The 15473-nt window shown below is 44.6% G+C and overlaps 1 protein-coding gene across 6 annotated transcripts in view; it reads left to right on the top strand.

Moving 5' to 3' along the window:
• Positions 1-13956, top strand: part of ELAVL4 (ELAV like RNA binding protein 4) — a 139588-nt gene extending 125632 nt beyond the window's left edge. For 4 of the 6 annotated variants that reach the window (XM_032429361.1, XM_032429370.1, XM_032429378.1 and 1 more), the window contains exons 4-7: positions 6304-6457; positions 8113-8338; positions 9966-10004; positions 13116-13956. In XM_032429361.1, the coding sequence (XP_032285252.1) occupies positions 6304-6457; positions 8113-8338; positions 9966-10004; positions 13116-13485 (789 nt within the window). In that variant the 3' untranslated portion in view covers positions 13486-13956. The remainder of the gene's footprint in view (positions 1-6303; positions 6458-8112; positions 8339-9965; positions 10005-13115) is intronic. The other 2 variants (XM_032429396.1, XM_032429388.1) reach the window with 1 other exon arrangement.
• Positions 13957-15473: the final 1517 nt, after the last annotated feature.

The following is a 15473-nucleotide window of genomic DNA, read 5'->3' as shown; positions in this document are numbered from 1 at the left end:
CCCCCAGCGTCTCACATAAGGCCATAGCAGTTATATCAAAGCTGCTATTTATTGAGCACTTCCTGTGTGCCAGGCATAGTGCCTAGGAACCTTTTTTTTTTTTTTTAAGATTTATTTATTTATTTGGGAGAGGGAGAGAGAGAGAGCAGGGTGAGGGGCAGAGCAAGAGGGAGAGAGAGAATCTCAAGTAGACTCCCTGCTGGGCGCAGAGCTTGGACACCAGGCTTGATCTCATGACCCTGAGATCATGACCTGAGCTGAAATTAAGAGTCAGATGCTTAACCAACTGAGCCACCCAGGCGCCCCATAATGCCTAGAGATCTTATATGCATTAGCTTGTTTAATGCTCCAAGTGTTCTGTTAGAAAGCTTCTAAACTATGTTATTCAAGCGATACAGCTCAGAAAGGTTAAGTGACTTACCCCAAGCTTACACAGCTAGTAAGTAGTCAGGATTTAAATCCATATCTTTCTAGCCCCAAAACCCTTGCTCTTAACCTTTGTCTCTTTTCCATTCCAGAATAGATGCTCAGTGTCAGTTAAAGTAACACAAACAAGAACTTCCTTGGAGTGGCCTGTCTCTGCTCCAACTAGCACCTATCAGTGAGAGAAACCCACAGAATAAGGGGTGATGCGGACAGGAAGGATGCTTCTAGTGTGTGGAGCTAGAATAGAAATAAGAGAAGGATGGGAGCTGTAGAAGAGACACGTTTGAACTCAGTAGAAGGATGAGCTTGCCCATAATCAGTGATGGCCAGTGCTGGGGCAGGCGCCTCATGAAGCAGTGAGCTTCCTGTGTAACATATAAGGCAGGTAGCCTGCTGCGTGGGATCTCGCCCAGAACTTTTGAGGCCACTTCCAGCACCAAGTTTCTGTGAAGCGGATTTCAAGGATAATGCTTTCTGCTGGGATCACCAATGGCACCTGTCACCTTTATTTCCTCTTACCATGAAGCACGGCTGTAGAGATTAGCAGTTCTGTGAATAGAATGCCTAGCCCATGAAAACATCCAGTCAATGATAGAGATCCTTCTTATAATTCGAAGGGGTCTAACAAGTGATGCCCTTGTTTCCCACGTCCTAGCTGTAAACCAATGGAGAGATAAGACAAAAAAGAAAAGCCTATTAAATCCTAAGGTCACCTTTATTACGGATTACGTCCCGGATGGATTTCCTGAACACAATGGGCTTCCTGACACAGAACCCCACACTTTGACAGACTGACAGCCCCTGTCACAGGTGCTGTGGACACCACAGGCCTCCCCATATGAGAGCGGAGCCTGCTCCCATCGTATAGAGCCCGAAACAGAAAGTGCGCTTCCAGCTGGCATCTGGCTGCCAGAAGGGAGGAGGCAGGCAGCGGCTGAGGCTCCCGAGCCCGTTGCCCTTACCGAAGCCTGTTCCAAGTGGTCCCTCCAGTCCTCCCTCAGAGAGGAGGAGGTAAGGGGGAACTGAGAGGCCTAGACTGCTACTCCGGGGTCTCCCTCCACATGGATGCTGACACTGGGAGTGGGAAATGAGTAACCCCTTGCTGGGAACAGCCCTCTGTACTGCACTCTTCATTTATTTGCTCACTTCCTCACCGGGCCGTGGGGTCCTTGAAGCTGAGGCTCCACCAGCGCGAGCACGGGGCCTGCCAGCAGGAACTGTCCCGAAAGAGGAGGAATGAATTAACTCTCATCTTCTAATGCCAGGATTTGAGAAGAGCCCCTTCCCAAGGCAGAGAAGGATGCCTTTTCTTATCTTACCAGTCTCCCGGTACCCAAAACCAAGCCTTTAGCATGCTTTCCAAGCCCTGTCCCTTTTCTGTACCGTGGCAGGTTAGACAGGGGGCGAGGGGTTGCCAGAGGACTCGGGAAATGTTTTCCCCAGGCTGCATTGTTCCTCCCACCCTGCCCAGGCCGACCCCTGGCTGTGAGCAGGTGACGGGACCTGTGAGTGCTGTGTGGGCGGGGCAGCCCGCAGCCCTGGGCCGGATGCTAGCGCCTACTGTACCACCTCGGTGAGAATCACTGACAGCAGCCTTACGAAGTCACTTTGGGAAATGGGAAGTGCAGTGGAATCTGTGGGAATGTGCTAGAGGAAATTCATGGCAGTGAAGTAGTAAAGGATGACCCAGACTCCCCCAGGCTGACGGAGGAGGACAGCGGTGCCTCTGTAGGTGCCCGCTGGTGGTACCCCAGATGTTCGCTTGTGCCGTAAAATTGTAAGGTGTGTCCCAATGGGGGCTAGAGTCCCACATTGGCCCACAAAGCCTGTAGTACTTACCACATAATAATATTTACATTATAGTTACTAAATTCTAGGAATGCGCTATACACATCAAATCTATTATCTCAATTCTTTACAATAACTCACCGAAAGAAAATTGTCCCCCTTTATACCAGTAGAGAAACTGAGATTTATCAAGATCAAATTACTTGCCCAAGGTCACACAGCTAGTGAGTGCCAGAGCCAGCCCACAGTCGGGGCTCATAAACTCCACACTGTACTGTCACTCTTGCGGGGCGTCGAGGTTAGGGTAAGCCTGCAGAGATGGGGAGTTTGGAGAGACGACAAATCTTTTATCAAGGTCATTTGTAAAGTCACCTGCCTCTGGGTCACCCTTACCGAGAGAGAGAGGAGTAGCTTCCCCACTCCTAGCTCTTTCGGAGCTCCAGAGCAAGATCAGTGCCAGCCTAGAAATGCCAGTCTTGTCTTCAGAGATTCTGGATGAATGAAGCGAGTAGAATCCTGATGGTCTGAGGCACGGGATTCTCTAGGGTGCTGCCTTCAGCTTTGGAAGCCCTGGGCTCTAGGCCACGAGTTTAATGGGGTTAACAAACTAGCAAAGGCTGGCTCTCTGCCGGGGCTAGAAGTGGATCAGTTTTGAGAAATGTTTTAGTGCAACCATGTGCCTGACACCTGTAGTCACTCAGGATTTCATAAATGTATGAGGACACTTGAAAAGTGCAAATACCAGGACGAGCAGTTCGATATCCAATGTAGGGAGATCCCTTTTCTGCCATTTTTACCCACACCCACTTCTACAGATTTCCTGGACAGGGGACTAAGAGAACAAGAGACTTAAGGTTCCAAGTAAAGGAGAAAAACTAAGCAAGAGTTAGGTTTGGTGAATGATCGAAGTGCTGCTCTTTCCCTTTGGGACTTGTTATTGCTCTGTGGCTGTGATCTGTGGCAGTAATTCTCCCTGGATGAGGCTTGGGGAAATGGTTTTGGTTCTGTCATAGACTCTCCAGTGCCAGCTTCTTTTCCTAGCAGGTCTGTCCCCAGCCCACGCCCTCCCCCAGCTCTGGCTTCCCAGACCATTGGGTGTCAGGGTCATTACTATCCATTGCGCATTTATTGGGTGTCAAGCAAGCACTAAGCTCTTGACCTTCATCATCTTATTTGTCCTCACAGCAGAGGAGGGCTATCATAAGGCCACCATTCCCTGACCCCACCACACACCTGTCTCACCTCAGCTCTGTCTCTTTCCTGGCCCTTTTAACCCTTAATTAAAAGGGGTATTAGTCTCCCCTTCTCAGTGTTCCAGTCCCAGCGATATAGCCCTGGAATAGCACACATCTTGGGGCATTGTGATAATTGGTCCTTATGTGTACCATTCTTGCATTCGACTCATGTTTATTGGGTACCTCCTGTGTGTTGTCTGTTGTCCCCACTGGACTTGGAAATCCTTTAGGGCAAGAGACCACTCCTTGTTCTTGCTTGTTGTGCATTCCCAGCACACAGCACTGTGCCTGGTTCATAGTAGATCCTCGGGAAATGTTCGCTAAGAGAAGGCCTCTAGGTGGTGTCTAGTCGTAGAACAGTCTTCTTTCAGTCCTTCCAACCAACCCCAGACACTGGGGAATAGGAAACCTGTCCCTTAGTTCTTAGCTTAATAGGGAAACACAGCTATGATTCTGGATGCTTAACTCTTGTTGATCCCCCTAAGTGGAGGAATCTAAGCTGCAGTTAGCCCCAAAGAGTCATTAAGGCCCACATCATTTATTATGTTTTGTGGGTATGTTCATTTATTCTTTCCGTAGGTGTTGAGCATTCTGCAGGTACCAGGCTCTATGATGGGAGCTAGAGCCGCAAAGATGAATAACACACACACACACACACACACACACACACATACACACACACACACACCCCATGACCACAAGGAGATCAGCCAACTAGATGATCAGCAGACTAGATAGAAAGATGGTGAATCAAGGTCCAAACGGGTTAAGTAAGTACCATGGGTGCAGTTCACTGAGAGCCCTACAAGGGGGATTTTTAGGAGGAGGTAAGATCAGGGAAAGCTGCCTAGAGAAGATGACATTGGAGCTGGGCCTTAAAGGAGAATAGGATCAGGGCCTGAGAAAGTAGGTGGCAAATTTTCCCCACAAGCAAAGACATAGAAGTAGGAGGGTATGTTTTGGGGCAGCACAAATGTCATTCAGATAATTAATTTGTCTAGTAATTGGCAGGGGTGAGACAGGTGTAACTCTTATTACGATGAACATATCACTACAACGGTCTTTTTTCCTTCTACCTACCCCTCCCTTCTCATGCCTAAAAAATAGTTCTGCTGGGTTATAACCTGAAAGACTTTGTTCTTTAAAGGATGGGGTAGGAGAGGCTTATGTAGAGTGATGTTCTGTCCAAGCAGTCACATGAGACTCTCGGTCCTTCAGCCCCCACTCCCTGAGGACCGGCCATGTAAAGGTCCCTTTGCATGTCAGCCTTGTGCTGGGAAAGAGCTTACAGAGGCCACCCCTGAGTTGCTGGAAGGGGTAGACATTGCAGATAGGCTGACTCGCTCCATCAGCAGGAGGAGACCAGTGGGCCAGATTCATCACTCACATCATTTTATCTGTGGAGTCAACATTTATTTTTCAGTGTGGAACCCATAAAGGGACCCGGCATCTCTGTCCTGGAGAGGGAGAGTGCCAAGGGTGAGGGGTCTGCTCAGCCTTCGTTCCTCTTTGCTAGATCCACCACCAGACCCATTCTCAGATGCAAGGTTGGCTTCACTGCCTGAGGTTAGTTCTTGGGATGCCGAGGGTCCAGTTTAACACGTACACTTTCTTCTGTACACATGTGTGTGCACAGTACACACACATACACACACTCACTCACCCCTGTAGTCTTAGCAGGCCTTGTAAATTGGTTATATGGATTAAATAAAACTCCCAACTGAAAAATGCTAAGGCATATAGGTCCCTTCCTGTCTAACATTGTCAGATGTGCTCTGAAATGACTGTTTTCATCATCTATTCTGAGCCATAACTGCCCCAGAAATAGCTTTAGCAGGAAAGTGCTTTTGTTAGACTAGCTGTAAATTATATTTCAAATGTCTGATGTTGTTTTCTTAAAAAATAAATAAATAAGTAAATGAAAGTCTAAAATTAATGACTGCTGGGGTTTGCTTTGCTTATGTGTACTGCTACAGATTTGGCTTCTTGCAGATGGAATTTCAGATCTGTTTACACTTCTGTGTTAGCTTTTTGGGGGAAAAAAAAGCAGTTGAGAGATCTGGGAGGACAAATTTACAAAGTCGAACTTATTATAACCATCCGTGAGGCTCGCTTCTCTCTCCCCCTGCCCTCTCCCTCCCTCCTTTCCCCCCTGCCCTCATTTTGTTGATTGTGGCTTTATCTGGTCCTCCTCAAAGTTAGATGGCAACTGGTTCTTGCAGATGTTATGACAAGGTCACAGATCCAGTTTCACAAGCAGATGTTCATGAAGCCCCATTTCACCGGCACTTTGTCTTGCGAGAGCAGACCTTGTGAGAGCAGATTGGAACAACACAAAGGATGGGACATAAAAAATCTTGCAGAGAACCTGATCACTTTAATGTGTTGAAGACGAAGGGCTTGGGGGTGGGGAGGGTGGCAAGGAGAGAATCTGCAGAGCAGAAATTCGTGGAGGGTTTTTTTTTTTTTTTTTTGGTTTATTCAAAGATTATTATGTGTTGGATACAGTAAATCATCTATACACCCACATGCAGGAGGTAAATCTTCAGAACTCCATGCGTGGGTAGTTCTGCATTTAACAGCCGCCATACAGTAGCTATTTTGTTCTGCACTTAGAGACCCTTATCTGTGCATTTGTTTTAAGTTATCGGCAACTCTTCTTTTGTTCCTCTATTGCTGTTCTCCTGATTCTCATTACTATTACAAGAGTAGCTAAGAATCTGAACTACTGAGTTATTTAAACTGACACCACGAGTTAGAATGATAGACGAGGGGCTGCCATCTCAGTGGTTGACTCAGCCTCTACTTGGAGGGTGTTGCTATAATGGATTTAGCTCCTCTTGCCTTTTCCTAGGTCTCATATGCCCGTCCGAGCTCTGCCTCAATCAGGGATGCTAACCTCTACGTTAGCGGCCTTCCCAAAACCATGACCCAGAAGGAACTGGAGCAGCTTTTCTCGCAATATGGCCGTATCATCACCTCTCGAATCCTGGTTGATCAAGTCACAGGTTAAGTGTTTCTTTGTCATTTCTTTCCTTGTGTCTCAATGCCACAGCTAGAGCCCTGTGACCCATAGGAGCAGAGAGATAATGGTTACTTAGGGTAAAGGATGTGGGTCATGCGTACACAGATTTTTGACTTAGGAGAAAGACTTCTTATCATTCAAATGCCCACATTTAAAATGGGCCGTCTTAGGAGGTAGATCTCCATCATGGGAACTGTTCCAGCAGCAGCTAAACTACTTGGCAGGGCTGTAAAGAGGATTCAGGCATGAGGTTGTGAGTGGGACTGAATGACCTTCAAAGTCTCTTTCAACCCTCAACCAAGTAACATTACTTCTGTATGTGAAAAGAACCTGTATTAGAGCTCGGCTCCAATGATAGCATGATAGAGCTAGAGGGAACCTCATGCTGCCTCAGTTCACACATGAGAAAAGAGAGGTCCAAAGTGGGGATCTGACTTCTGCCCAGCTAGTTAGTAGCAGTGCAGGGACATGAAGCCAGGGCCTGGTACTGTGGTACTCTGTCCATCATAAAGAAAGGCAACCACCACGTCTCAGTAAGAAATGTAAGCCACCCTGGGTTGCATTTTTGATGACAAAATGTTTTCACCTACTCCACATTTGATCCCAATTTAAAACACCCCCCGAGAGCAGTTTAGCATGTGTTTATCATTCAACTCATGTGACAAACCCTTACTGAAGCCAGCTCTGCCCCCAGACATCGCAGAGGGACTCTGCCAGGGATGAAGGAGGCATAGTCCTGCCCTTGCAGGACTCCAGTGTGATGCGCACCTTCGGGGGGCTGTCCCGTGTCCCCGTGTGCTGTGCCCAGCCAGGATTGTCGTGAGGGCTCCGTCGAGGAGGTGATGTTTGAGCAGGGTTTTGGAGGATGACTTGCAGTTATCTGGCACAAAGGAGGGATAGAGAATTCTAGGTGGGTGTAATGTATCCTGTAGAATAGGTGGAGAGGACATATCGTAAGGCATGGATTCGAGGAAGAACACAACCAGTTCCAGGAATGTGTGGCAGTTCAAGTATGGCTGGCCTGAGGCTCCACGGGGCACTTGGGGCCACATCATCAGGGGCATTAAATGCCATGCTAATAAGTCTGACTCCATCTCTGCAACATGGAGCCACAGAAGGGTTTTGTGTGTGTGTGTATGGTGGGGGGTTGTTACTCTGTGTGTGGAGTGGGGGGCAATGAGGAACAGGTACCATGCAGAGGGTAAATTGAAAAGTTAGGAAAAATGTATAAAGGATGTTTTTAAAGGGTATCATGTGGTCAGAGTTTGCTTGTCAAATAGATTATGTAGTCGCTAGGTGTGGAGGGCGCATTGTAGGACTAGAAACTGGACAGTGGGTGATGGGTTACAGCAACTAGAGGGAGACAAGGACTGAGCAGGCCGGTTTTAGAGGCTGGAATGGATGTGAGAGGTGCCTGTGTTCTGTGGGTGGGAGTCACCTGTCCAGAGCCACGATAGCAGAAACATAGGCAGATGCGTTTTGATGGTGAGAGAGATGCAGGGAGCCAGGCTCAGCCTTGGCGCCACCAATGGGCTGACTCCCCACAGAATATCCCTGGGGCCCTGCCCATCTCTTCCCAGAGATGTTCAACCAGTTTGGTTTGTTCACTCTTTATGAAGGCTCTTTCTCTTTCCCTAGGAGTGTCCAGAGGGGTGGGATTCATCCGGTTTGACAAGAGAATCGAGGCGGAAGAAGCCATCAAAGGGCTGAATGGCCAGAAGCCCAGCGGTGCTACGGAACCGATTACTGTGAAGTTTGCCAACAACCCCAGCCAGAAGTCCAGCCAGGCCCTGTTGTCCCAGCTCTACCAGTCCCCCAACCGGCGCTACCCTGGCCCACTTCACCACCAGGCCCAGAGGTTCAGGTAGGCACACCCACGGGGGAAAGGGCCCTGCTACACGAGTGCAGAGCTGGGCAAGGGCCAGGGAAACCCACAGCCCTGAAAGATGGGGCAAGTGTTAAGAACCTCCACCCCCAGGAGTCACTGTGTGAACCTCCCCACCGGGCCTCAGTTTCCACTGCTGTACCATGAAATGGTTGGACCAGATGCTCTTCCAAGCCCCCTTTCAACTTACCGCTGTGACTGTGGTTAAACTTCAGATTCTTGGATTAAAACAAAATTCCTACATTTAACCAAACCAGAAGGTTCCAACAGGAGTTCATCACAAATAAGTGACCACATTCAACAGCTTAGACTTAAGGCTGAGGGAGTGGCTTTCAATAAAGTCAAAGAAAAGTGTAGGCCAGGAGACAGATCCTTGTCAGGGAGAGTGGTTTGGCCTGTCCTCCTTTTTTCTGCAGGAAACTCTGTAGCATAGGTACTCCCTTGTGTGTTAACTTCACTCTGACTGTTAAGTCAGCAGATTCTGGGAAGACAAGAAGGAAGATTTTCCTAAGTCTTATTAACGTTTCCTTCAGGCACCCAACCCTCCCAGTGCAATGGGGCACTTCCCTTCTCCTGGGACATTTCTGAAAGGCAGGTTTCACTTCATGAGGGCAGTCCAAACTTGACTGCCTTTATTGTACAAGAGATAAGAACATTCTTGACCTACCCATGATAATTCTAAATAATTCTTTTATTCCACCCATGTCCCAACTGCTCTTTAATGAAAGGGTTTTTGTTTTGTTTTTTTTTTCCCTCACTTTCAAACATCACATGGAAAGATAGTAGGCCCTCCATCTGGCCATGAGGAGGAGGAAAATCAGCCTCAGTAGCGTCCTCCCATGTCCTGGGAATTTGAAAGGGTTAATGATTTCATGAAGAGTCCAAGTCATCTAATTTTTATTTTGTGTGAGAGCACATGCAGTATTTATGTAAAAAGCCTTTCCAGCAGGCTTCTAATGGTGGAAACTATGGTTACTACTGCCCCATGGTGTGAATAGCTTGTCCCCAAGTAAAATACTGAACATGAGGGAGATTATAACATAATGGCAATTTGCTAGGAGGAGCTTTCAGGTTGTAAATAGTAAGCTAATTGTAAAAAATCTTAACCCCTAAACTCCTCCTTCCCCCCAAAAATGTGTGTGGTAAGATTTAGTTAATGTAGCTAGACTAAGAGAAAAGATCCATTCTGATATGCATTGTGCATGCACGTGTATTCCTTTCATTCACAAGTTTAATTGCAATAAAAGGTGAATTGTAATAAAAGGTGAACAACTTAAGAAGCTGCCCCCTTTTAACAGCTTCACACACAATATAAAATGAAATCCACACAAATGTGCTGAGAGGAGCGGGGAGCGGGATTAATTCAGACCTTTAAAGAAAGGGAGCTTCATTAGACACTTGCTTTAAACTCTAGCATTGACCTGAACATGAATTACTCATAGTTGGAGGCAGAAAAGGGGGAAACTACCAGTGGATAGACTCCTAAGCATTGGGGAAAGTTGTTGAGCTTTTCTTCTTTGAAAATGGAGCATTCTTATTAATAGTTCCATTGAGCGATCTTGCCATCTGTGAGGCATTAACCCAGAGACCCTCCTTCTCTTTGCAGGCTGGACAATTTGCTTAATATGGCCTATGGCGTAAAGAGGTAATTAAAACTCCACAGATTGCCAGATGTCCGTGTTGGCACAGACTGGGGCTAGAAATTTTTTTTTTTTAATTCACTAACTTTACTTTTTTTTTTTTTTTAATTCTTCTTTTTTCCTCCACCAGCATGTCAAATTCTTAATTTTAATTTCAGACCTCAGTTGGTTTTGTTTCTTTTAGGGCACACAAAGTGTGTTTGTGTGTTTCACTTTTTCTTTTATTTGCAGGTGGGCTTCTCCTATGGTTCAGGTGCCACAGCTACCAAGCCCTTGATAATCTGGTTCTCTGGACGGCTCCCCTAAGGGAGAAGGCTGCTACTCTTTGCCAGCTGATTTTGCAAACTTGCACAGCAACTGTTTTGCATTAGCAATGCCAAGATTCAGTTAAGAGGGCAGATTCCAGCAAATCAAAATTAGAACATTTTGCTAATCATGGTTGACAATCTTATGATTGTCAGTGGAAAAATTAGATTTTGGACTACCAGCCCTGGCCACAGCATGAATAAACGTGTGGATGACCTGCTGACTCCCACCCCCACCTCAGTGTGCATTTCAGGGCACAGCCTGAGAACGAAGTGTATCTGTGTGCACCTCAACCAGGAGTTTCTTTTGTTACAGGTTTTAACAGTTCCTATAAATTCTCCCTTGGTTATACATGTATTATGTTTTAAACTTGCGGTTTCTTTCATGTAAAGCCTTTCTGTGGGGTTGGGGGCTCAAATAGAATCAAGGTTTGTGGGGCTCTCTGAATGCAGTCACAAGAGTGATCCAGACCTAGCCTGAAAGCTGAATCTTGGGAAGTTGAGTGCGTTATGTCACTGTGTCCATGAGAGTCCCATATGTGCTTTTGATAAGCTCCACTGAGCTGCTCGGGACATAGCATCTTCATCATCCTGCTCAGTAGAGCTGCACACTTTAATTCCCCTTCGTACAGTCAGGCAAAGAGATGTGGTCTCTAATAGTCCCAGTCACACTCCCAGTGCTCTCACCACTTGGCCACGCATGGTAAGTACCCCGACTCTGGAAACCGGCACACAGTGGAGGGAGTAGTTGGCCTGCTGGCTTCGCTGGCCAGTCTCAAGCCTGGCACCAGTGACGGTAACTGGGAATTACTTCCACATGTCGGCACACTGCTTGCCTCTTCCCACTCCCGCTTTTACATTTTTCCCACCTCTGGCCTCTGCCCCCGTCTACCTTCAGGGAGGCGGCACCAAGTATGGACCAAGTGTGGAGTGATGCTTATGCGTGCTGAGGCCAGAGAAGGCACAGCTGCAGCCTCGCTAGTCAGTAAGAGCATCTCTTCTCCTATTAGACCCAGCTTTGGGGCCGGACTCCGTCCTATCGAAGCGCTCCAGGTAGCCATTACCAACCAGAGTGGAGACTCTGCTTGAAACCTCTTTGCTGGCTCCTGACTTTGGCCTTAAAATAAATACCTCGCTGTTCTCTACCTTTAAACTGGAAGGAATCAGTTCACTCAGTTGGAGGAGAGAAGGTTGAGAAGACAGTCTTCAGAAATAATGCAAATAAATCATAGACATGGATTTGCCCTCCTAAGATACCTTACCATGATGTTTATTCGTTTTGTCTTGTTACTTGTTTTTAAGCAAGAGAGAAGATCGACTTAGTGAATAATGCCAAAATAGTACCTGTTGAGTTGTTATGTTTAGCATATCTTCAGCAGCCATTTGATTATCTAAATTCTAGATGCAGAACTGTTCTTTCCTAGGACTTTCAAATCTCCAAGAATATTTGCTTATTTTTTAAAACGCCCTACGGGCACCTGGGCGGCTCAGTTAAGCGTCTGACTCTTGATTTTGGCTCAGGTCATGATCTCAGGGTTGTGAAATCGAGCCCCACATCGGGCTACGCTCTGGGCATGGAGCCTGCTTAGGAGTCTCTCTCTACCTCTGCCCCTCCCCCCCTCTAAAAACCAGAAACCAAACTAAAACAACAACAAAAAGTCCTAGATCACACTTTATCCCATTCTCTCTCCAGTTTTTTCTTCCTCTCCTCCTCACTTTCTTCAGAAATAAAACACCAAAACCTAACCACATGAAAACCAAGACACTAGTCAATGGGTAGGGCCCAAATGCCTGTCTATGTTTGGTATAAAACAAAATGTTAACAAATATTTTTCTGCTGTAGGCACTGGTAACTTAATCCGATGCATCCATTATGAATCACACATGGATATATTTTATCAGACAGTGAATAGCATTTGAAGGGTTGTTTTTCCTTTCAAGATAACATGAAAACTGAGATTTCAAAGCCTACTACAAAAGTAGTTGTAATAGGGCAAATAACAGTTTTCAGCTTTTCTAATTTAAGACATATAAATGCACAAACCACTTGAAATCTCATTCCTGTGATGCTTAGAAATGAATTCCAGATAATATAGCATCAAGGAGTGATACGTCTTTATTATTATTGCTTGGGAGCTTGGGGGGAACTCCTTTGAATAGATGCTAAATGAAACATGAGCCACCCATCTGATTAATAACAAGGTATATCTGTTCATTCTCATGTGTCTCTCTCCTCAAAATATCAAGAGATCTTTGACAACCATAAGTCAGGGGACTGCAAAGATGGTAGACATGAGCACTCCTAGGGCCATCCCCTAATCTGCCTTAAAAAATAAATAAAATTTCCCAAGCATTGATATCCACCAATGTTATTCACTTATGCAATCAATAAGTATTTATTGAGTATTTCCTCTGCGTTACTGTGTCTGTGATATTCTCATACGTGCCCCACTGAATAAATAACTAGAGCAACAGGATGAATTAAATAGAGCCCCTCCTCCCAAGAGCTTCTTGTCTGTTGTTGGGGGAGGGAGGCTAAGGGTCAGGGTGGAGTACCCTATGACCACATACCATGGTAGAAGTATGATAGAGCCTTGCTCTAGGAGTTCCTTATGGTTATTAGGAATTGACCTAGCCTTTCTCTTGGCATATCCAGACCTTAGCCAGTGTAGCCATTCCATTCAGAAAAAAATGCCACAGACGTTACTTTTTGCATTTTGGTTTTTAAACCCTGAAGACTCTCCTGCAAACACTCACTCAGCCCTCTGCCCCATGTCTGTGTCTGTGCATCTGTGTGTTATCCGTGGTCAGACTGATGTCTGGACCAGTCCCCCCTTCTGCCTGTCCCCCCAGGTTCTCCCCAATCACCATCGACGGGATGACAAGCCTTGTGGGAATGAACATCCCTGGTCACACGGGAACAGGCTGGTGCATCTTTGTCTACAACCTGTCCCCTGATTCCGACGAGAGTGTCCTCTGGCAGCTCTTTGGCCCCTTCGGCGCAGTGAACAACGTCAAGGTCATCCGCGACTTCAACACCAACAAGTGCAAGGGATTCGGCTTTGTCACCATGACCAACTATGACGAGGCGGCCATGGCCATTGCCAGCCTCAACGGGTACCGCCTAGGAGACCGAGTGTTGCAAGTTTCCTTTAAAACCAACAAAGCCCACAAGTCCTGAATTTCCCATCCTTACTTATTAAAATATATATATAAATATATACGAACAAAACACACGTGCGCACACACACACACACTCACACACACACATAGACGCACACGCAAAAGAGAGAGAAACAAACTTTTCGAGGCTTATATTCAACCATGGACTTTATAAGCCAGTGTTGCCTAAGTATTAAAACATTGGATTATCCTGAGGTGTACCAGGAAAGGATTTTATAATGCTTAGAAAAAAAGAAAAAAAATACAAAAAAATACCTTTGATGCATTGAATGTTCTTTCATAGCTGTCGTTGTTGAATATAATATACATAGATAGCGATGTGCAGGGATTTTAACCCAGCCAGCTAACTTTACTACCTTCCTTGAAGGTGGGTCTTTTTAAGATGACCATTCGCTCATTTGAAGAAGAAAAACAAAAAACAAAAAAAAAATAACAAAAATAAAACAATTTTTACAAAGTAATGGGATTCAAAGAAAGAAAAAAAAGATTTTTCTTTTTTGTCAAAAAAGTTGATCCAATCAGATTGGTAAAAAAAAAAACCCCCACACAAATTAAAGAGGAATAATAAAAATTGCAAAAATGAAAAAAAAAACTTTTGCAAATTTTTTTATTTTTCCTTTTTTCTTTTATATCATGTGAACTAAAAACAGTCTTCTGTTAGGGGATGGGGGCAAGGGGGATACCTGATGACATTAACAATTTAATAACATTAACATTGTTGCCAAAGAGGTGGTCTCTTTGCTGAAAATGGGTTTCAAGAAAAATCTATTTTTATAAAATATAAAGAATTTTTACAAGAGAATCTGGATTTGAGAAAAAAATATTTTGACTGGCTAATTTAGGGGAAATTGACAACTTTGTCGCGTTCATACTGCACTGGTAACTTTTTAGAGATCAAGATGTGTGTTTTAAACTGGATTCGTAGACTGTTTTTTGAAGGATGGGCTATAAACATATGATCTTCATATCTTTTCATAGCATGTAATAATAATAAAAAAAATTATTAATTACTAGGGGAAAGGAGTGTTCGTTCTACCCAGGGTACCACAGTTCCCCACAGTCAAAACCCAAAAGCAAGGAGATGAGTTGAAAGACAGTTTTTCTTTAAGTCATCAGTATGGGATGTCAGCAGAACAAAAATTAAAAAGATTAATTTTCCTTTTGATCTAAAACTTCCTTAGTTTGAGCAGTAGGTGCTACGAAATTATTTACATATCTTAGTATCATAGTTAAATGTAATGTGTTTAGGAGAGGAAAACAAAAGATACATTTGCTTTAAATTCATTAAGGAATTTTCAAATTCACTTTGTAGCCCATGCTGATAGAATTGGGCTGTGTTGGTACATTTGAAACACTGTTTATGTTGCTTGAAACACTTATTTATTTAATCGCCGATGTGATGATGCCTATGGCCGAGATCAAATATAGCTAGATTGGCTAGACTACTTATTTGTTTACTTAAACTATGGGAAGAAGCATATTATTGTGTCATTCTGTTGTGTGTGTATGTGTATATACAATATAAATATATATATATAAAGTTATTTTTTCTTTGGGTTAATTTATTATAAGTTGTAACACTTGGCTAGTTTTGTTTGTATATGTCTTAAAATGTTTTCTTATGATATTTAAGTGACAGTTAAAGAGGTATCAAGGTAACTTGTGTAGAACTATTGTTTGATATATTGTCATGTTTGTTGTGAATATTTTTTCTTACTGCACAGTAGAAAAATAAAAACAACTGGGTCTTTATTTTAATGTAATTCAGATTGGGGAAAACAAAACAGAGCTAAGGGAACAAAATGACTGAGGGAGCATTCTCCCACGTCCAGTGCACTGATCATTTTAGTATGTTTGTGCTTTGTACGGTTATATATTTAAAACAAAAACAAAACAAAAAAATACAAGGGTTCATGCTCTTCCCTGGGTAATAGAAACAGTTACTCGCTATGCATAATCTAGTTGATAGTTAAATTTGCTATTGCT

The sequence above is a fragment of the Phoca vitulina genome, unplaced genomic scaffold (assembly GCF_004348235.1).
Source record: "Phoca vitulina isolate PV1807 unplaced genomic scaffold, GSC_HSeal_1.0 scaffold2, whole genome shotgun sequence".
Lineage (NCBI taxonomy): Eukaryota > Metazoa > Chordata > Mammalia > Carnivora > Phocidae > Phoca > Phoca vitulina.
The sequence above is the reverse complement of the archived record's forward strand: the minus strand, read 5'-3'. Positions and strand labels throughout refer to the sequence as shown.